The sequence below is a fragment of the Taudactylus pleione genome, unplaced genomic scaffold (assembly GCF_031769625.1).
Source record: "Taudactylus pleione unplaced genomic scaffold, aTauple2 ptg000154l, whole genome shotgun sequence".
Lineage (NCBI taxonomy): Eukaryota > Metazoa > Chordata > Amphibia > Anura > Myobatrachidae > Taudactylus > Taudactylus pleione.
In genome coordinates, this window is record NW_028284556.1 from 32,762,277 (window position 1) to 32,784,625 (window position 22,349).

Here is a 22,349-nt window from a genome sequence, read left to right on the forward strand (position 1 = left end):
GCCTGGACGGAACAAAGCCCACCTGGTCCGGATGGATAAGGTTGGGTAGAAGGGGATTAAGCCTGTTTGCCAGGATCTTAGCGAAGATTTTTAAATCTGCATTAAGTAATGAAATGGGTCGGTAATTGGTGGTGAGGGGATCCTTACCTGGTTTGGAAATGACCGTGATGGTAGCTCTGGTGGTAGAAGGGTGAAAAGTTTCACCATTCAAAATCTGGTTGAACATCTCAGTAAGACGTGGGATTAAAGAAGCTTGGAACGTTTTATAGTAGGATATTGGGAACCCATCCGGGCCAGGTGCTTTAGATGGTTTTTGTGTTTTCAGGGCATTACAAGTTTCCTTTTCTGTAATGAGAAGTCCAAGTGTTTCCGACATTTGTGGGTCAATACAGGGGAGATCACATGATGATAAGTAATCTACAGTCATCCCTAAGGGCTTGAATGGCAGATTTAGCTGTCCGGGTTTTTAATCTATTGTCTAGTAGAGCGACCACCTTATTATTTTTTTCAGAGAAACGCTGATTAAGCCAGCGTAGGGATTTCTCAGTTTTTTCCGCCAGAAGGGCGTTAAGATCATTTTTAGCTGATGTAAGTTTTTTATAAAGGTGAGAAGAAGGATTGTTTATGTGGGAGGTTTCTAACCTTTGAACTTCTTCAGTCAAATAAGCTTATTGAAGTTTATTAGTCTTATTTCTATAGGAGGCATAGCTAATTATACGTCCGCGTATAACCGATTAGTAGGCTTCCCAAACCAAAGGTGAACAGGAGGAATTTGCTTTATTAGTAGAAAAATAATCAGCCAGTGCAGATCCAATATTTTCTTGAAATTGAGGTATTTTCAGAAGTGTTTCATTTAAGCACCAAGGATGTTTAGACATAGGTGTTCCTAGGAGATTTAAAGCAATTGTAAGAATAGACTGGTCCGACCATGTATAGGGTAGGATAGAGGAATCAATTTAGTGTTCTGAGAGTTGGGTGCAACAAAGAAACAAATCAATTCTAGAATAGGTTTGATGAGGGGGGAAAAAAAGTATAGTCGCAAGAGGAGGGATTAAATGCATGCCAAGCGTCAAAAAGTCCAGATTCTCGTAGATGTTTATTAAGAGATTTACTAAATTGATGTGCTTGGGGACGGTTTGGTGAGTGCGATTTATCTAGGTCTGGATTGAGAACAGCATTAAAGTCCCCACCTACAATGAGACAACCCTTTCTTCATTTATTTAGAGTTGAAAAAAATGAATTGCAGAAGGAAATTTGGTTTGTGTTAGGAGCATATATATTAGCTATCATCAACTCTAAATGTCCCAATTTACCATTTATAATAATGAACCTGCCATCTGAGTCGGTAAAGACAGAGTCTTGAACAAAAGGTAGTTTATTGTTGATTAGTATAGCTACGTTATGTTTAGTTGGGCTGTAGGAGTAAAACACATTTGAGAAATGTTTTGATTGAAGAGATGGGTGAGAGGAGGCACGAAAGTGGGTCTCCTGTAGGAATATAATGCCGGCTTTAAGGCCACTAATGGAGCGAAATAGTAATGATCGCTTCTGAGGCGTATTGAGACCTTTGACGTTCATGGAAGCAAAGGTCAAAGGCATTTTAACGGAGTTTAAAAAAAGATAGGTTTGGGGGGAGAAGAAATAAACGTTGGGTCCTGACTCGCCTAAAGGGTAGGGGGAGTAGAAAAGAAGAAAAAGAAGGGTAAGGGAGAAGACTGGTTATGAAATCCCAGAGTCCAGCGGAGGATGACACACACAGAAATTAGGACTTAAGAGTCCAAAGAGGTTTAAGAAACTAAATCTCTATAACCTCTAGAAAGTATGAAAATAAAAATAAAGAAGAACACAGACAAAAGAAAATTTTAGTGTACAAAATATTCAATGGCTAAATGTAAATGAGTCCAAACAAAATTGAATTTAGATAGAACCCTCTGGGTCTGTTCTAAAAATAATGAATATATGGTAAGGCCTATATTGTATTAGAAAAAACATATAATTAATATATAGAATCCAATAATAAGAACTGCAAGAACCAGAAAATTAGATATTGGCTATAGATGGAAGCTAGAGTAATTTTGAAAGACCTATATAACATCATCTAGAATACTTGGTAAACGACTGATGTATAACCTGTGGATAAACAACAAAATACAAGTAGGAAAACAAAAACATCATGGTGTATAAATTTCGCAATAATAACAGTCTATATTGGCAAAAAAGGATATGGATCTTCTTGGGTATTGATATGAGTGGGAGTCAAAGATCCAAGGTAGTAATAGGTATGACTGAGTAGGATTCATGGAAAATAATAAAACCTATTAGACGAGTGTGTTCATTTTTGATGAAGAAAAAATCAAGTGCTATCATTAGTTGAATGAGGCGGGGGGGTCCGGATTCTTCAAGGTGAGTCAGCAAGTCTTTACCCTCTCTAGGATCTCGAATAATAATCGTTTTGCCATGTAGATCGATAATAAGTTTGAAGGGGAACCACCAGCAGTATCGAATTCCACGATCACATAGAGCCCTTGTTAATTCTCTGAGTTCTCTTCGTTTAATAATTGTGGTAGGTGCAAGGTCCTGATAGAACTGAAGTTTGGTATTCTCGTATAGGATGTGAGGTTTGCCTCGGGTTGGGGCTAGAATGGATTCTTTATCTTTGAAACTGAGAAATCTTATAATGACATCTCTCGGGGGGTCGCCCTCTTGAGGTTTGGGTCTGAGTGCTCTATGTGCCCATTCCAGAGGTATGTGACGAGAGCCTAGAATGGGAGAATTAAAGAGAACATCTTATGTAGGTAGGGCTCCAGAGATTCAGAGGTTATTGACTGGCACAATGCGGAGGTTATTTCTCCTTTCACGGTTCTCAAGATCTTCATTTTTCGTGCGGAGATCAGAAAGTTCTTGAGCTATATGATCTAGGTCTTTGTGGGTCTCAGTCTGAGCTTTATGAAGAAAATCCTGGCGTGATTCCAGTTTAGATGTTCTAGAAGCCAAGGAGGAGATATCCGATTTAATAGATGAAACTGCCTTGTCAAGTTTGGTCTCCAAGGATTCTTTAAAATCAGTAATTAGTGACCTTAGGGCTCAAATATCGTCCTTGGTAGAGAGGGCAGGGGAAGAGGATCCATCTTCATCTTGAAGCGGTAGTGAGGGAGATGTAGAATTTTGCACTTTTTCACTTATATGGTTTATATATATATACCACTTGATACACCTAATACTGAGTGTTATTAATTTATTAAAGTTACACCTTTACACTTACAGTAGCAAACTAGTCGCTGTACAATCAATTCAGTTTAATTATATATATATATATATATATATATATATCTCCATGGCACTCAATCATCTGATTTTCAGTGTCCTATATCACAGTCCCAGTGCTGCAAGACTGTGCCATAGGACGCTGAGAATCAGTTCAATGTCGCTGTATGTATAGAGTCCAATTGTCCACAAACCTGATATTGATCTTCTCTAGTTGGAGCAGTGAAGGTTTTCACATTGCCTGAATCAGTGGATCTTCAATTGCATTGTAACATATGACTCATTAATTAGGATATGTGCACATTTATTGAGATATACCCCTCAAGAAGTCTCGTAGAGAGACGAAATGCGTAGGGTTTATTAGTGATAAGTGGTCTATTTGTTAGATCCAGTCCACTATTGGAACGTGGGTGAAAATTCACTAATAGTGGACTGCTACTCAATATATATATTGGATATTATGTAAGCCAATTCCTTTAATTTTGCAGTATTTTATGTATTTTAATAAAACAATTTTATATCTATTAATATTGACCTTGGGCCTGATTTTTGGGTGTTCTTTGGTATGAGGGTATCTTTTTAGGGCCCCAATGAATAATATTGACAAGCTAAAAAATATTTCAAGGACTAATACGTCATTATCTGGAGCTAAGAGAGAGCCCCAAAAGAAAACATTTATCAGGCCAGAACCATAAAGCCTCCAAAAGAATGGTCCTTTATAAAGAAATCATAAGGACGTTTATGTGATATTGACTTTATAAACTGTTTTTCTGATTAGAGTGACCTGTCAGTATATTTGTTCTAGTGCTATTTATATAGTCCTACTAGCAGAGGGCTTATTGAGAGGAGTGTCTCGAAGGATAGTGAAAAGCGCAGGATAAGGGATAAAAATGTGTTTTATATATATATATTTGAGAAGAAATCCGGCACTCTCAAATCTGGCTGCAACTTCCTGTGTGCCCTTGCTGTGTGTGAAACAAAATTGTAAGAAGCACGGCACTACAAGACTGGTATCCAATGAAAAAAGACTTTATATATAGTATATCAAAAGCAATACATCATAATCCTCTTAAAAATATCAACGTTTCTGGGCCGCTGCCGACCCCATCATCAGGACGGAGCAAATGGAGGAAGAAAGAGTGCAACAAATGAGAGAAAGACAGCAACATGGCTGTGGAGAAGGCACGGATGCAGGGCAGCGTGACTGGGGAAAAACATTGGTGTGGATGAGGAAAAAAAATATCACAGTTGGTAGACCACACAGCAGTAGGGATTGGGGAATATACAGCAGCATGGAGGCATATAGGGGAAGAAAGTGTACATGCATAGACAGAGTATGATAGTTTTAAAAATAATGGAGCTGAATGTGTATTCTAAATTACATAAATGTATGCAGTGAGAAGGATGTTGGAAGCCAGTGAGATTGTTTTTGTGATCAAATGGGAAGATTGTGGGCACTGAGTGGGATGTGGGAGCCACATAACTGTTCAAACCTCAGTTGCATAGACTGCATGTGTGTATTCCAATGAGCACACAATTCTGTGAATTAACAGTTCCACCATTTTGTGAGTGACAGCAATCTCATTCTGTGAGAGTGCTAAATCTACAGTTAACCACAGGGTGTGATGGCATACCATATCTGTATTGCTCAAGGAACATGTCCATTAAGGTGTTAGCCCTAATGATCGTAACTTCATTGCTTTTTGAAGTTTGAGTGGCAGAAAATCAATAGGTTTTGAGAATTTTCAGATCATGTCTAAGCAGCCTTAATGGGACATGTGAAACTGTAAGGTTTTTTGTCTATGGAATTTCATAGCTTTTTTAAAATGTATTAACTGTCAGGGTTTATATGAGCAAACTGGGCCACCTGCAGGGGAGAAGGGCAACAAAATGGTACACTAATGCAGATGGAAGAGGGGACAGCACACAGGAGGTTGGTTTGGGAGATGCATAGTGCGAGACAGCTGTAGGCGTGTGGGGTAGCGGCAGCAGTGGTGGTGCAGAGCAGTGGCAGTGGTGCAGTGCAAAGGGGGCATCAGTGGGCATCAGTGGGCGACAGAGGGCTCACTTGCAGTGCGTATCAACCTGAGAAAATCAAATCAATAAGTCACAGATGCACGAATGCAGCAGTGAGATCCATCTACGCATCTGTTAAAAATTGAATGTGTAAAAAAAAAAAAGGTGTAGCCCCACCCCCTAGAAAACAACCAGTACCGGGCTTTGGATCCTCAGTACTGGTTGTGCTAAATACAGGGGGCAAACAACGTAGGGGTCCCCCGTATTAAGCACAACCAGCACCAGGCTTTTCAGAACCAGTCCTGGTTGCCAAAATACAGGGGACAAATGAAGTAGGGGTCCCCTGTATTTAGTGCAACCAGCACAGGGTCATGAGCCGGTCCTGGTTCTGGAAATACAGGGGGGGAAATGCGTAGGGTCCCCCTGTATTTACAAGAACCAGCACCGGACTCCTTCTAGCTGGGGGGTGATGCCACAGCCAGGGGAGCCCTTTCATTGGGCCCCCCTCTCCCGCAGCATCACCACTGGCCCAGGCTGATAGCTCAGGGCTATCCCCAGCACCCCTGGGCAGTGGGTGCTGGGTTGAAAATGTAAAGTGTGGTGCATATGAAAATATAAATATTGCATTTTGCAGTAGTACTCCAGGTCCCAGCAGGTATCCCTGCATACTGGTACTTGTAGAACAAGCAGTACCCCTGCAAAAGAAATATTAAAAGAAAACAGACACCGTTTTTTAAAGTATTTTATTATGCCGCACCTACACCTGTGGAGCAGCAGCCTTTAAGCTCTTTTACATGGCTATAGCTCCCCCAGGACTTCTACGGCATCTTCACCTGGAGCACGGCGGCCATTAAGCTCTTTTGCGAGGCCGCCGCCCATTCAGGGCTTCCGTGGTATCTTCATGCTTCAGCTGATCTGTCCAGCTCCCCAGCCGATGACTGAATGGACGGGGCCTCGTGCTGGCTGTATTTAAGCCAGCCGAGCGGGGGGGGCGATGACATTGTGAGCCGTGATTGGTTCGCGGTGGCCATCTTTGAATTTCAAAAATGGAGCTGAGGAGCCATTTTTGAAAAGGGCATGCTCGGTTCTCACCATTGAAGTCAATGGTAAGAACAGATCATTGGCTGAGAAGTGGAAGGCTCGCCTCTCTCAGCCAATGAGCGCTCCGCACCGGGATTTCTGTATTGAAATCCCGGGCGGAGCTGTCATTCAGGTAGTAGTGTCTTAGAGAACACTACTAATGAGCGAGGGTCCGGGTATCTCTTTTTTTTGCCAAGACCCTGGATTGTGTGATGAGGACCTGATCCATGCATAGGAGGAGGTGAGTATGGAATTTTTATTACAGGTACTCCCCATTGGATTATCTACTGAAGAAGAGGACAGAATGGCTTCAGGGCTACTAGGTGAGTATGTGAGATACTGTGTGCATGTATGTTTTAATAAAATTGTACTTTTCTACGGTGTGTTGTGTGTTTTTTAATATTGCTTTTGCTGTGGAACTAAAAGTACCAGCAAGCCCGTAATGCCCCGCAAGCTGATACTTGTGGTTCTCCAAGTACTAGCATGCAGGGGAGGCTTGTGGGGAACTGTAGTTCCACAGCAAAAGCCAATATTTATATTTTCATATACACCACACTTTACATAATCAACCCGGCACTCACCGCCCAGGGGTGCTGGGGATAACCCCGGGCTATCGGCCTGGGCCTGGGGTGCCCTGAGGAGGGGGATCCCATTATTGGGGGGGTCCCCAACTCCCCAGGGATCCCCGACCTGGGCTGAGTAGCGGTCAGGGGTGATGCTGCAGCTCGGGGGCCCGGTGAAAGGGCTTCCCTTGGCTGTGGCATCACCCCCCCGCTAGAAGTAGTCCGGGGATGGTTCTGGTAAATACAGGGGGACCCTACGCATTTTTTTCCTGTGTATTTCCAGAACCAGGACCGGCTCAAAGCCCTGTGCTGGTTGCTCTAAATATGGGGGACCCCTACATCATTTGTCCCACGTATTTTGGCAACCAGGACAGGTTCTGAAAAGCCTGGTGCTGGTTGTGCTTCTTACAGGGTACCCCTATGTCATTTGTCCCCTGTATTTAGCACAACCAGTACTGGGGCTCCACAGCCCAGTGCTGGTTGTTTTCTGGGGGACAGGGCCACGCCATTTTTTTAAATTAAACACAGAATCCGGTATCATGGATCTACCAGATCCGAGCCTGCATTTTGTGTGCTGCTACCTCCCCCGGGACCTAGCGCCTGCCCCACCACCATCCACACTGCCGCCCACACCATCGCTGCTAAAGCCTGCTACTGTCCCCGCGTTCTGGCCGCAGCTAGCGCCCGCTACCCCCGCACCTTTCCCCCGGCTCCCGCTGCAGCTAACGCCAGCTTCTTTCCCCCGAGCCCACCACCGCTAAAGCCCGCAAACGATGGCCATCTTTGTGCACCCAAGTGAAGCCACAGTTATTACACCTGCTGGAGGCTCCTACTGCGGCTGCGCAACAGGTTGAAAAGTCCTATCTCTACAATGGCGCATTCTTGAGGTAATAGTTTACAAACTGTAACTTTCTAATTTACCTGAACCCCAAAAGCACGTACCCTGGCACAATAGCTACCTAATAAAACAAACCCCAAATCTAAATTCCACCCTGACCCAGAGTTTTGCCTTCCCAAAAAAAAAACATAGACTACAGCAGAAAAGTGTTCCTAATTGAGAACTTCAGAGAAACGTGACTGTTGGAGCTGTAGATTACTCCCAAATCCTAATTTTTTATGTTTTTGCCCTGACGGTTCTACACAGCCATACCAAATTTCAGATCCGTAACTCTAATAGCTTTTGAGGTGTGGCCCCTTGAACATCCTGCCCCCCCCCTCCGGAATTCTCTATGGAGAAATCAAGTTTTGTAGATGCAACCTCAATATAAGGGCACGACTGTGCCCTTATTATATATACATATTTAGCGGCAATGACACTGGTTCCATAAGATCATAACCTAATACATATCCCCCTATCTGTTTCCGGAATCATAGGTCATTGTACCGATTGCAGCCATTTGAATTATTCAATTTAAAAAAAATAAATGAATAAACTTACTACCTCTGCAGGGCACCTATCTATAAGTCTTAAGGACCCATTACCATTAGACAGGGTTCACTGGAGTTGGAAAGTTGCCAAATCCAGGAGTTCAGAGAAGTGATCCAAAATGCGGTTGGTTATCTTTTTGGGGGTAAGGCCCACTCAGTTTTTGTGGTTGTCCACCTAAAAAAGGCTCCAGCCCTATGCTAAAAAGGTTAGGTATGGTTCTTAGTATGACTGCCCTTGTTTCCACTTTAGTGGGGGAACATATTCATCACTACACTGAAAATGTAAATAGTATTTTATATCCTATGCACAGATCACAGAGTGCATTCTGAAGCAACCTCTTTGCAGAACTACCTCTATTACCACTATAGATTGTGGATGTGAATGCAGAGCACGGTACTATACTTTGCAATTTCAGCACAAAACACACATCTTGCAATTTAATTTATTGTGACTTGAAGATGTGTGGGAATTACCTTATTTTGAAACCACAACATACATGTAGATGTTGTTTTGCAAACTCTGACCTTGGCCTCCACCTGAGTTCACAGAGTGAACAGGCTCAATTCCACAGTGTCTGTATAACAAGGAATGTTGTATTCAAAGACAATTAAATCTTATTTTCACATTCAGTGGGTTCATTAAATAGTGCTCCATGGAAATATTGATTAGATAATTATAAAAATCTCTTGTAATACTGTAAACGTACTAACAATCCATAGATCACGTGGAATTGTGATAGAAATACACATGCAAGCTATCATGCACACAGAAATTAAATGCTGATTTAGGGCAGGCCTGGCCAACCTGTGGCTCTTCAACTGTTGTGAAACTATGTCCCAGCATGCTATACCAGCTGATCGATGGGGCATGTAGTTTCAGCAGCTGGAGAACCACAGGTTGACCAGGCCTGATTTAGGAAGGATGAAGTCACTTTATTATATTTCAAAAGCAAAAGCTTTAATTTCAAATCTCAAAATGGCTGTCAGAAATGTTGCAGCCATTCTTATAGGTCATCTTATATTCAGTTCCTAATCTCTAAATCACATTTACTGAAAACATGATATCAGTGATTTAAACCAAGAAAATATGACATCCATCAGAGATACATGGGCGTAACTACCATAGGTGCAAGGGGTGTAGCTGCTATGGGGCCCAGAGCTGAAGGGGATCCATCTTCCTTGTCAAAGTCACATGTGCTATATACATTTTTCATCATTGGGTGGTACATAAGGACCCTTACAAACATTTTATATGGGGCCCCCAAATACCTAGTTACACCCCTGATATTGTACATACCTTCTGTACTCATATCAGGTGTAGGGATCCATATATAAGCCAATCCAACTTCTTTATATAACTTGAACAAAGTATCCGGACTCATAGGTTCATTAAACCGATTGCAGCCTTTTGAATTCTGCATTATGTCCCACTCAGTCTGGAAGTTCAAGACAGCAGTCACTCCTAATTCATGCTTCATCTTTATTGTAACGTGTTCCAGCTGACGAGGGCAACTTCCCAGATAGATGTTAGGCAGTATTCTAGATTTAAGATACAAAATACATAGATGTTATTATAGGAGATATATTCACATAATGAAGCTCACATCAAGCAGACATAAAAGGGAACAGGGGAAGAACAACAACAGTTTGTATGTTGAGTGCATAGTTATCAGCAAAACTGAAAGGATGTAGTGCACTAAAACCCAGGTGTGTTAATATTGTTGGAGCTGTGATAATAGTCAGTATTTAGTGGGCATAGGGGCCTATTCATCAACACTAAAATAATGTTTTTAAGGACATTTTCCTTAAATAACGTTATTTTGATATCCATGAACAGACTTAACACAGGAGATATCACAGATATCTCCTTGCTAAGTTCCCCTGCGTTAATTTCCACACTCCCCATACAATAGTATGGGGATGTGGAAATTGTGGTATTCATCAAATTCCGAAAATTATCAATTTTCGGAATTTGATGCAGTTACTATTCGCCACTGTGAGGTGGCGAATAGCAGAATCCACTTACCTGTATCAGCGTGTGCAGGTCCCCCGACGAGTCCCTCCGGCGCTCTGCTCCGTCCTCAGGCTCCGGAGGCTGGTCTGTCATGTGTGCTCCCCAGCAGAGCACAAGAAAGTTTAGAAAAATAAAAAAATATATATTTTTTTTTCTAATCTGTCATGTGGTCTGCTGGGAAACCACATGACAGACCAGCAGGACGGAGCCGGAGGCTGCTGCGCGGACAGGTAAGTCGGGGGGGGGGGGGTGAGCGGAAGGGGGAGGGGGGTGGGGGGGTCGGGGGGGTTCGAAACTTAACGCATCTGTAGGCAGTGCTGCACATGCGCTGGTTTTACAGATGTAACAGCGCATGCGCAGCACTGTTTCCAGATGCGATAAGGTAGTGTAGGCAGGGAAAAGTATATATTTCCCGAAAAGCTATCATCGCAAAAATGACAGCTTTTCGGAATAACAACTTATGGAGAGGTGGAATGATGAATTCCACCTATAATTAGCTAGAACTCCATGAGAGTTCTAAAGCTAATTATCTCCAGAGAATTTTAATGTTTAATGAATAGGCCCCATAGTCTGGTCCCTGTGAGTGTTGTGCCAGCTGATTTGTGTTTTATGTGCCAGCTTCTTTGTGTTTTATTTATTGGCAGCTAGCACTTGTATTTTATATTGTGTTGTTTTATGCATATTTATCAGCTGTCACACATTTCCAGTCCAAAGTATTAATAATTTCCCAAGAATGTTGTCCGTTACAAAGTCAATTACCTACAATATTGTCCTACTGCAGAGTATGATTTGATTTGTAAGTTGGATACAGTATCGACTGTGTATTTTTATTCTGACGTACTATAAGTTAACATTTACAAAAGTTGAAAAAGTAAACCTAAAGTAGTAAAATGTCATGATGACATTTGGTCATGTTAGGTGCTACATAAGACATGGTAGTACACAGCAGCCCTTCGTTGTCTCTAGAGACTGTATTCCAGTTATGTATAATTACCATTAGAACATTTCTGATGTTTGTCTTGTCATTATCTGTGCTCTGAATAAATAAATGTTGTATCAAAGTTCTATGTTAGAGGACTTTAAAAGTAATATAAACAAGTGGACATGACTTTGATAATCTCCCTGAAATTACTCATGCTGTGCTGGAGCTTTATAGGCTGAAAATAAACCATGTTTCCATGATAATGGAACAGCTTTTTAGTACTACAGCAAGAAAATGACACCCTGAAAAAGTGCAGTTTTTATCACACTAGTCCTTATAGGCTCATTCCTCTCAGCCGCCTAGAATTTGGCAGAAAAGTTCAACTTTTTTTGTACACTTTCTCGCCCTCCCACCCACGGATCGGGTATTTATCCTGCCGTCAAAATGGATTGAGTTGAATTGAGGGGGTGTCTGATTCAGTAGTTTGGGATGATACCCTCTTTTGTCTTGATTTTTTTTTTCAAGAATAGTAAGAGCTCTATAAATAGTGTCCCACACATTTGTATTTGAATTGATAATACCTGGAGAAGTGCATTGCCTGATTACCCGCAATGTGGAAATAGAAATCTGTGGTGTGCTTCATTTCATCAGTATGTCCGGTTGTTTCAATCCAATGACCTATTGGGTAGCAATAAACTCCATCCACTATGTTGCTCTCATTGTAAACACAGCAGCGATCGTAGTGTGGGCCATTACCTAACAATGTATATAGAATATAGAATGAAAAATAAAATACTTTGCAAGGATGAGTCTTCTGAAATACAGTACTCTATATGATTCGGTAACTTTATAAAGCACTTAAAGTCAGAGCACAATGGTTTTCCCTTGGATAGAATTAACAATATTACTCAGTTCAGCCGAATAGATCAGTGTTTGGCACAATCCATTACAGAGCTACTGAATGGCTTAGAAAGAAATGTCATGCAGGCTTGTATGACGATTTACTCTTTCCTGCTATATGTTGTTAAAGCTCTACAAGACCTGTAAAATATCCTTCAACTATTGCACTTCAATTAAATTACCATCTATCATCTGCTCTGAGATAGTGACACTAATAGTTTTTAAGAATAGAATATTTACAAAGCTGTACATTTACAAAATGACTCCAATGTGAGAACATTAATTCTGCATTTATGTAATCATAACACGTTCCCAGCGAAAATAAAACAGACACTGTGATAGAGTAATGCAATGGCAGCACTGACAACAAAGGGTATCCAGCCGAGGGGGTGTAAGGATGCTGGTAACTTTACAGCAGAGCAAGCCTTTCAATTATTTTTTTCTAAAGTGATTAGGAGACAGTGAACAAACATTAATTGCTAACCAAATAACTGGGCAAAGCGACAAGAAAATCTTGCCACAGGCATTATCATGTAGAACATGGAGACATTTTTCAATGTTCTTTGACAGTTTGCTTTAAATAAACAGTAAATGGTTTTGAGCGTTGTTGTCAGACTACAATTAAAGGTTCCTTGACGACTTTTTTCCTATGGTGTTTCAAGTTTGTCTCACAGAAATTCCATCCTAGGGATAAATGTACTAAGATTCAAGTTTAGGTGAGTTTGTGTGAGTTTGCAAACTCACGTGAGTTTAGGCATTTTTTTCATCTCGCAAATTTACTAAAGACAAACTCAGTGAGTTATCTTTTTTCACTGTTAAAACGAGGGGTGTGCACTGGCCACTTTTCGTGTTTTGTGTTTTGGTTTTGGATCTGGATCTTTCTTCGTGTTTTGGATCTGGATTGGTTTTGCCAAAACCACCCTTCCGTGTTTTGGGTTCTGGGTTTTGTGTTTTGGATCTGTATTTTTTTGAAAAAAAGCATAAAAACAGCTAAAATCACAGAATTTGTGGGTTTTTCTGCTCCTATGCTATTATTAACCTCAATAACCTTAATTTCCACTAATTTCCAGTCTATTCTGAACACCTCACACCTCACAATAGTGTTTTTATGTTTAAAAGGTTGCACCGAGGTAGCTGGATGACTATGCTAAGAGATACGAGTGGGCGGCACAAACACGTGGTCCATCTAGGAGTGGCACTGCAGTGGCAGACAGGATGGCAGTTTGAAAAACTAGGCCCCAAACTATACATAATGCAAAGAAAAAAAAGAGGTGCAAGATGGAATTGTCCTTTGGCCCTCCCACCCACCCTTATGTTGTATAAACAGGACATGCACACTTTAACAAACCAAACATTTCAGCGCCAGGGTCTGCCACACGACTGTGGCTGAAATGATTGGTTCGTTTGGGCCCCCACAAAACAAGCTGGCAATTAATCTGTCCCTGCACAAACTGGCTCTACGGAGGCAAGATGTCGTCCTCATCCTCCTCATCCACCGATTCCTCACCCTCTTCAGTGTTGTGTACATCCTCATCCTCACAGAGTATTAATTCGTCCCCGCTGGAATCCACAACCACAGGTCCCTCTGTACGTTCTGGAGGCTGGTCTCCCTGGAAGAGGTGATAATTCATTTTATGAACATCATCTTCTTCACATTTTGTGGAAGCAACCTCCTACGCCTTTCGCTGACAAGGTTCCCGGCTGCACTAAACACTCTTTCGGAGTACACACTGGAGGGGGGGCAACTCAGGTAAAATAGAGCCGGTTTGTACAGGGACCTCCAAATTGCTTATTTTTCCTGCCAGTACAGGATGTAATCCTTTAACAGACAGACGCACGCTTGTCGCTGCTGCTTTGAGGATGCAAGTGCGGCTACAGCCCACACAATTTACAAAGACAGAAAAAAAAAGAACAATATTTTTATTTTTTGTGTAGCACACTTTGAGGGTTACACCACCCTTTAACAGACAGACGCACGCTTGTCGCTGCTGCTTTGAGGACAGTATCATATGCAGTGACAGTAGACTTGTCAGAAATTGTTGGCACGTCCTTCAGTCCGGACCAGATGTCCAAACCAGCCCTTGACTTATGACACAGGCGCATGCTTGGCGCTGCTACTATGTTGATGCACGTGCGGCTACATCGCACACAAGTCACAAACACATTAAAACAATAGTTTTTTATTTTTTGGAGCACTTTGAGGGTTACACCACCCTTTAACAGACAGACGCACGCTTGTCGCTGCTGCTTTGAGGATGCAAGTGCGGCTACAGCCCACACAATTCACAAAGACAGAAAAAAAAAGAACAATATTTTTATTGTTTGTGTAGCACACTTTGAGGGTTACACCACCCTTTAACAGACAGACGCACGCTTGTCGCTGCTGCTTTGAGGATGCAAGTGCGGCTACAGCCCACACAATTCACAAAGACAGAAAAAAGAAGAATATTTTTATTGTTTGTGTAGCACACTTTGAGGGTGTCACCACCCTTTAACAGACAGATGCCCGCTTGTCGCTGCTGCTTTGAGGATGCAAGTGCGGCTACAGCCCACACAATTCACAAAGACAGAAAAAAAAAGAACAATATTTTTATTGTTTGTGTAGCACACTTTGAGGGTGTCACCACCCTTTAACAGACAGACGCACGCTTGTCGCTGCTGCTTTAAGGATGCAGGTGCGGCTACAGCCCACACATTTCACAAAGACAGAAAAAAAAAGAAGAATATTTTTATTGTTTGTGGAGCGCACTTTGAGGGTTACACCACCCTTTAACAGACAGACGCACGCTTGTCGCTGCTGCTTTGAGGATGCAAGTGCGGCTACAGCCCACACAATTCACAAAGACAGAAAAATGAAGAAGAATATTTTTATTGTTTGTGGAGCGCACTTTGAGGGTTACACCATCCTTTAACAGACAGACGCACGCTTGTCGCTGCTGCTTTGAGGACAGTATCATATGCAGTGACAGTAGACTTGTCAGAAATTGTTGGCACGTCCTTCAGTCCGGACCAGATGTCCAAACCAGCCCTTGACTTATGACACAGGCGCATGCTTGGCGCTGCTACTATGTTGATGCACGTGCGGCTACATCGCACACAAGTCACAAACACATTAAAACAATAGTTTTTTATTTTTTGGAGCACTTTGAGGGTTACACCACCCTTTAACAGACAGACGCACGCTTGTCGCTGCTGCTTTGAGGATGCAAGTGCGGCTACAGCCCACACAATTCACAAAGACAGAAAAAAAAAGAACAATATTTTTATTGTTTGTGTAGCACACTTTGAGGGTTACACCACCCTTTAACAGACAGATGCACGCTTGTCGCTGCTGCTTTGAGGATGCAAGTGCGGCTACAGCCCACACAATTCACAAAGACAGAAAAAAGAAGAATATTTTTATTGTTTGTGTAGCACACTTTGAGGGTGTCACCACCCTTTAACAGACAGATGCACGCTTGTCGCTGCTGCTTTGAGGATGCAAGTGCGGCTACAGCCCACACAATTCACAAAGACAGAAAAAAAAAGAACAATATTTTTATTGTTTGTGTAGCACACTTTGAGGGTTACACCACCCTTTAACAGACAGACGCACGCTTGTCGCTGCTGCTTTGAGGATGCAAGTGCGGCTACAGCCCACACAATTCACAAAGACAGAAAAAAGAAGAATATTTTTATTGTTTGTGTAGCACACTTTGAGGGTGTCACCACCCTTTAACAGACAGATGCCCGCTTGTCGCAGCTGCTTTGAGGATGCAAGTGCGGCTACAGCCCACACAATTCACAAAGACAGAAAAAAAAAGAACAATATTTTTATTGTTTGTGTAGCACACTTTGAGGGTGTCACCACCCTTTAACAGACAGACGCACGCTTGTCGCTGCTGCTTTAAGGATGCAGGTGCGGCTACAGCCCACACATTTCACAAAGACAGAAAAAAAAAGAAGAATATTTTTATTGTTTGTGGAGCGCACTTTGAGGGTTACACCACCCTTTAACAGACAGACGCACGCTTGTCGCTGCTGCTTTGAGGATGCAAGTGCGGCTACAGCCCACACAATTCACAAAGACAGAAAAAAGAAGAAGAATATTTTTATTGTTTGTGGAGCGCACTTTGAGGGTTACACCATCCTTTAACAGACAGACGCACGCTTGTCGCTGCTGCTTTGAGGACAGTATCATATGCAGTGACATTAGACTTGTCAGAAATTGTTGGCACGTCCTTCAGTCCGGACCAGATGTCCAAACCAGCCCTTGACTTATGACACAGGCGCATGCTTGGCGCTGCTACTATGTTGATGCACGTGCGGCTACATCGCACACAAGTCACAAACACATTAAAACAATAGTTTTTTATTTTTTGGAGCACTTTGAGGGTTACACCACCCTTTAACAGACAGACGCACGCTTGTCGCTGCTGCTTTGAGGATGCAAGTGCGGCTACAGCCCACACAATTCACAAAGACAGAAAAAAAAAGAACAATATTTTTATTGTTTGTGTAGCACACTTTGAGGGTTACACCACCCTTTAACAGACAGACGCACGCTTGTCGCTGCTGCTTTGAGGATGCAAGTGCGGCTACAGCCCACACAATTCACAAAGACAGAAAAAAGAAGAATATTTTTATTGTTTGTGTAGCACACTTTGAGGGTGTCACCACCCTTTAACAGACAGATGCACGCTTGTCGCTGCTGCTTTGAGGATGCAAGTGCGGCTACAGCCCACACAATTCACAAAGACAGAAAGAAAAAGAACTATATTTTTATTGTTTGTGTAGCACACTTTGAGGGTTACACCACCCTTTAACAGACAGACGCACGCTTGTCGCTGCTGCTTTGAGGATGCAAGTGCGGCTACAGCCCACACAATTCACAAAGACAGAAAAAAGAAGAATATTTTTATTGTTTGTGTAGCACACTTTGAGGGTGTCACCACCCTTTAACAGACAGATGCCCGCTTGTCGCTGCTGCTTTGAGGATGCAAGTGCGGCTACAGCCCACACAATTCACAAAGACAGAAAAAAAAAGAACAATATTTTTATTGTTTGTGTAGCACACTTTGAGGGTGTCACCACCCTTTAACAGACAGACGCACGCTTGTCGCTGCTGCTTTGAGGATGCAGGTGGAATCTAGACGGGATTTGGAACCGGGGACACACTACCTCCATCAATTGTCTAAATCCCACTGCACTAATGGCGGATACCGGACGCACGTCTAACACCAACATAGCAGTCAAGGCCTCAGTTATACGTTTTGCTTCAGGATGACTGCTGTCGTACTTCATCCTCATCGCTAGGGACTGTTGGAGGGTCAATTGTTTAGTAAAAGTAGTGATGTTCCTACTTCCTCTCTGGGATGATGAACAACTCCCAGCAGCAGCAACAGCACTAGGAGGAAGTGGTTCTTGATCTTTCCCTATTTTATTTTTATCGGAGAAAGTTTGGTCCTCCATTTATGTTATATTGATATATACGTGCGGCTAAAGCGCACACAAACACAGAAAATATTTTTTTATTTTTGCTGGAGAGTAGTGCACTTTGTGGGTTACACCACCCTTTAAGAAATGAGCCAGCCGGCTCTTTACTTATGGGACACAGGCGCACGCTTGGCGCTGCTCCTTTGTTGATGCACATGCAGCCACAGTGCACACAAGTCACAAACACAGAAAATATATATTTTTTTGGTTTGGACTGGAGTGTACTTTGGGGGTTACAGCACCCTTTAACGGTCAAGCCAGCCGGCCCTTTATTTATGACACAGGCGCACGCTTGGCACTACTTTGTTGATGCACGTGCGGCTACTGCGCACACAATTCACAAACACAGAAAAAATATTTTGTTATTTGGTTTGGAGTGTACTTTGGGGGTTACAGCACCCTTTAATGGTCAAGCCAGCCGGCCCTTTACTTATGACACAGGCGCACGCTTGGCACTACTTTGTTGATGCACGTGCGGCTACTGCGCACACAATTCACAAACACAGAAAATATATATTTTTTTGGTTTGGAGTGTACTTTGGGGGTTACAGCACCCTTTAACGGTCAAGCCAGCCGGCCCTTTACTTATGACACAGGCGCACGCTTGGCACTACTTTGTTGATGCACGTGTGGCTACTGCGCACACAATTCACAAACACAGAAAATAATTTTTTTTTTGGTTTGGACTGGAGTGTACTTTGGGGGTTACAGCACCCTTTAACGGTCAAGCCAGCCGGCCCTTTACTTATGACACAGGCGCACGCTTGGCACTACTTTGTTGATGCACGTGCGGCTACTGCGCACACAATTCACAAACACAGAAAATAATTTTTTTTTTGGTTTGGACTGGAGTGTACTTTGGGGGTTACAGCACCCTTTAACGGTCAAGCCAGCCGGCCCTTTACTTATGACACAGGCGCACGCTTGGCACTACTTTGTTGATGCACGTGCGGCTACTGCGCACACAATTCACAAACACAGAAAATAATTTTTTTTTGGTTTGGCCTGGAGTGTACTTTCGGGGGTTACAGCACCCTTTAACGGTCAAGCCAGCCGGCCCTTTACTTATGACACAGGCGCACTCTTGGCACTACTTTGTTGATGCACGTGCGGCTACTGCGCACACAATTCACAAACACAGAAAATAATTTTTTTTTGGTTTGGACTGGAGTGTACTTTCGGGGGTTACAGCACCCTTTAACGGTCAAGCCAGCCGGCCCTTTACTTATGACACAGGCGCACGCTTGGCACTACTTTGTTGATGCACGTGTGGCTACTGCGCACACAATTCACAAACACAGAAAATAATTTTTTTTTTGGTTTGGACTGGAGTGTACTTTCGGGGGTTACAGCACCCTTAACGGTCAAGCCAGCCGGCCCTTTACTTATGACACAGGCGCACGCTTGGCACTACTTTGTTGATGCACGTGCGGCTACTGCGCACACAATTCACAAACACAGAAAATAATTTTTTTTTTGGTTTGGACTGGAGTGTACTTTCGGGGGTTACAGCACCCTTAACGGTCAAGCCAGCCGGCCCTTTACTTATGACACAGGCGCACGCTTGGCACTACTTTGTTGATGCACATGTGGCTACTGCGCACACAATTCACAAACACAGAAAATAATTTTTTTTTTGGTTTGGACTGGAGTGTACTTTCGGGGGTTACAGCACCCTTAACGGTCAAGCCAGCCGGCCCTTTACTTATGACACAGGCGCACGCTTGGCACTACTTTGTTGATGCACGTGCGGCTACTGCGCACACAATTCACAAACACAGAAAATAATTTTTTTTTTGGTTTGGACTGGAGTGTACTTTCGGGGGTTACAGCACCCTTAACGGTCAAGCCAGCCGGCCCTTTACTTATGACACAGGCGCACGCTTGGCACTACTTTGTTGATGCACGTGTGGCTACTGCGCACACAATTCACAAACACAGAAAATAATTTTTTTTTTGGTTTGGACTGGAGTGTACTTTCGGGGGTTACAGCACCCTTAACGGTCAAGCCAGCCGGCCCTTTACTTATGACACAGGCGCATGCTTGGCACTACTTTGTTGATGCACGTGCGGCTACTGCGCACACAATTCACAAACACAGAAAATAATTTTTTTTTGGTTTGGACTGGAGTGTACTTTGGGGGTTACAGCACCCTTTAACGGTCAAGCCAGCTGGCCCTTTACTTATGACACAGGCGCACGCTTGGCACTACTTTGTTGATGCACGTGCGGCTACTGCGCACACAATTCACAAACACAGAAAATAATTTTTTTTTTGGTTTGGACTGGAGTGTACTTTCGGGGGTTACAGCACCCTTAACGGTCAAGCCAGCCGGCCCTTTACTTATGACACAGGCGCACGCTTGGCACTACTTTGTTGATGCACGTGCGGCTACTGCGCACACAATTCACAAACACAGAAAATAATTTTTTTTTTGGTTTGGACTGGAGTGTACTTTCGGGGGTTACAGCACCCTTAACGGTCAAGCCAGCCGGCCCTTTACTTATGACACAGGCGCACGCTTGGCACTACTTTGTTGATGCACGTGCGGCTACTGCGCACACAATTCACAAACACAGAAAATATTTTTTTTTTTGGTTTGGACTGGAGTGTACTTTCGGGGGTTACAGCACCCTTAACGGTCAAGCCAGCCGGCCCTTTACTTATGACACAGGCGCACTCTTGGCACTACTTTGTTGATGCACGTGCGGCTACTGCGCACACAATTCACAAACACAGAAAATAATTTTTTTTTGGTTAGGACTGGAGTGTACTTTCGGGGGTTACAGCACCCTTTAACGGTCAAGCCAGCCGGCCCTTTACTTATGACACAGGCGCACGCTTGGCACTACTTTGTTGATGCACGTGCGGCTACTGCGCACACAATTCACAAACACAGAAAATAATTTTTTTTTGGGTTTGGACTGGAGTGTACTTTCGGGGGTTACAGCACCCTTAACGGTCAAGCCAGCCGGCCCTTTACTTATGACACAGGCGCACGCTTGGCACTACTTTGTTGATGCACGTGCGGCTACTGCGCACACAATTCACAAACACAGAAAATAATTTTTTTTTTGGTTTGGACTGGAGTGTACTTTGGGGGTTACAGCACCCTTTAACGGTCAAGCCAGCCGGCCCTTTACTTATGACACAGGCGCACGCTTGGCACTACTTTGTTGATGCACGTGCGACTACTGCGCACACAATTCACAAACACAGAAAATAATATTTTTTTTGGTTTGGACTGGAGTGTACTTTCGGGGGTTACAGCACCCTTAACGGTCAAGCCAGCCGGCCCTTTACTTATGACACAGGCGCACGCTTGGCACTACTTTGTTGATGCACGTGCGGCTACTGCGCACACAATTCACAAACACAGAAAATAATTTTTTTTTTGGTTTGGACTGGAGTGTACTTTCGGGGGTTACAGCACCCTTAACGGTCAAGCCAGCCGGCCCTTTACTTATGACACAGGCGCACGCTTGGCACTACTTTGTTGATGCACGTGCGGCTACTGCGCACACAATTCACAAACACAGAAAATAATTTTTTTTTTGGTTTGGACTGGAGTGTACTTTCGGGGGTTACAGCACCCTTAACGGTCAAGCCAGCCGGCCCTTTACTTATGACACAGGCGCACGCTTGGCACTACTTTGTTGATGCACGTGCGGCTACTGCGCACACAATTCACAAACACAGAAAATATATTATTTTTTTAGCACTTGGGGGGAGCACCCCTGATGGACAGAGCACCCCCTGGACAACACTACAGCACTCCTTTAGGACTGGGACACTGCACAGGACTTTGGAGTGGACACAGCCCCTATGGAGAACTGACTGCACAACACAGTCCAGCCAGCCCCTATGGACTTTGAAGTAGTGGACACAGCCCCTATTAACAACAGCAGCACAGCACAACACAGCCAGCCCCTATGGACTTTGAAGTAGTGGACAACAGCAGCACTACACTACACTACACTACACAGCCCTAACTCCCACCCTCCCTCTTCACTGTCCACAGCCGAGTGAGAAAATGGCGCCGACGTGTGTACCTTATATAGGATCCAAAACCCGCGAGACTCGGAAGGCGGGAAGATGACGTTTTGCCTCGATTTCAGATCCGAGTCAGGCGGGAAAAGTCGAGCCTGACTCGGATCGGACTCGGATCGGGGGGGCTCGGGGGGGTTCGGATTTCAGAAATCCGAACCCGCTCACCCCTAGTTAAAACTCATGTGAGTTTGCAAACTCGAAAAAACTCACCATCGGCCAAAATATGAAGTACTTTAGATGAAAAAGAAGCAACTCGCAAATTTACTAAGAATCGAGTTATCAATCTCATGTGAGATTGTAGCAAACTCACTGTGAAATAGATGTTTCAAATAGACCACCTCCTGAGCTGCGAGTTTGGCAGAAACATACACAGATCAGTGTGATTTGAGTATTTTTCTGCCTGTATATGTAATATAAAGTGTTTTTATTTTTTTTAAAATGACATAGGGTCCCCCCCCAAAAGCATAACCAGCCCCAGACTTGCGAGCCAGTCCTGGTTCCTAAAATTATGGGGAACAAAATTAATAGCGTTCCACTGTAATTTAAAAACCAGCACCAGGCAGCAGGGCCAGACATGGTTTTAAAAAGAGGTTGAAAAAAATGGCGTGAGTTTCCACCTATTTTTAAAACCAGCTC

At 43.4% G+C, this 22,349-nt stretch overlaps 1 protein-coding gene across 1 annotated transcript in view; it reads right to left on the reverse strand.

Moving 5' to 3' along the window:
- The window catches only part of EPM2A (EPM2A glucan phosphatase, laforin), a 121,827-nt gene that overhangs the window by 22,002 nt on the left and 77,476 nt on the right, over positions 1-22,349 (reverse strand). The window contains exons 3-4 of the mRNA XM_088474515.1: positions 11,869-12,043; positions 9,649-9,890 (exon numbers count right to left, since the gene is read on the reverse strand). Of these exons, the coding sequence (XP_088330641.1) occupies positions 9,649-9,890; positions 11,869-12,043 (417 nt within the window). The remainder of the gene's footprint in view (positions 1-9,648; positions 9,891-11,868; positions 12,044-22,349) is intronic.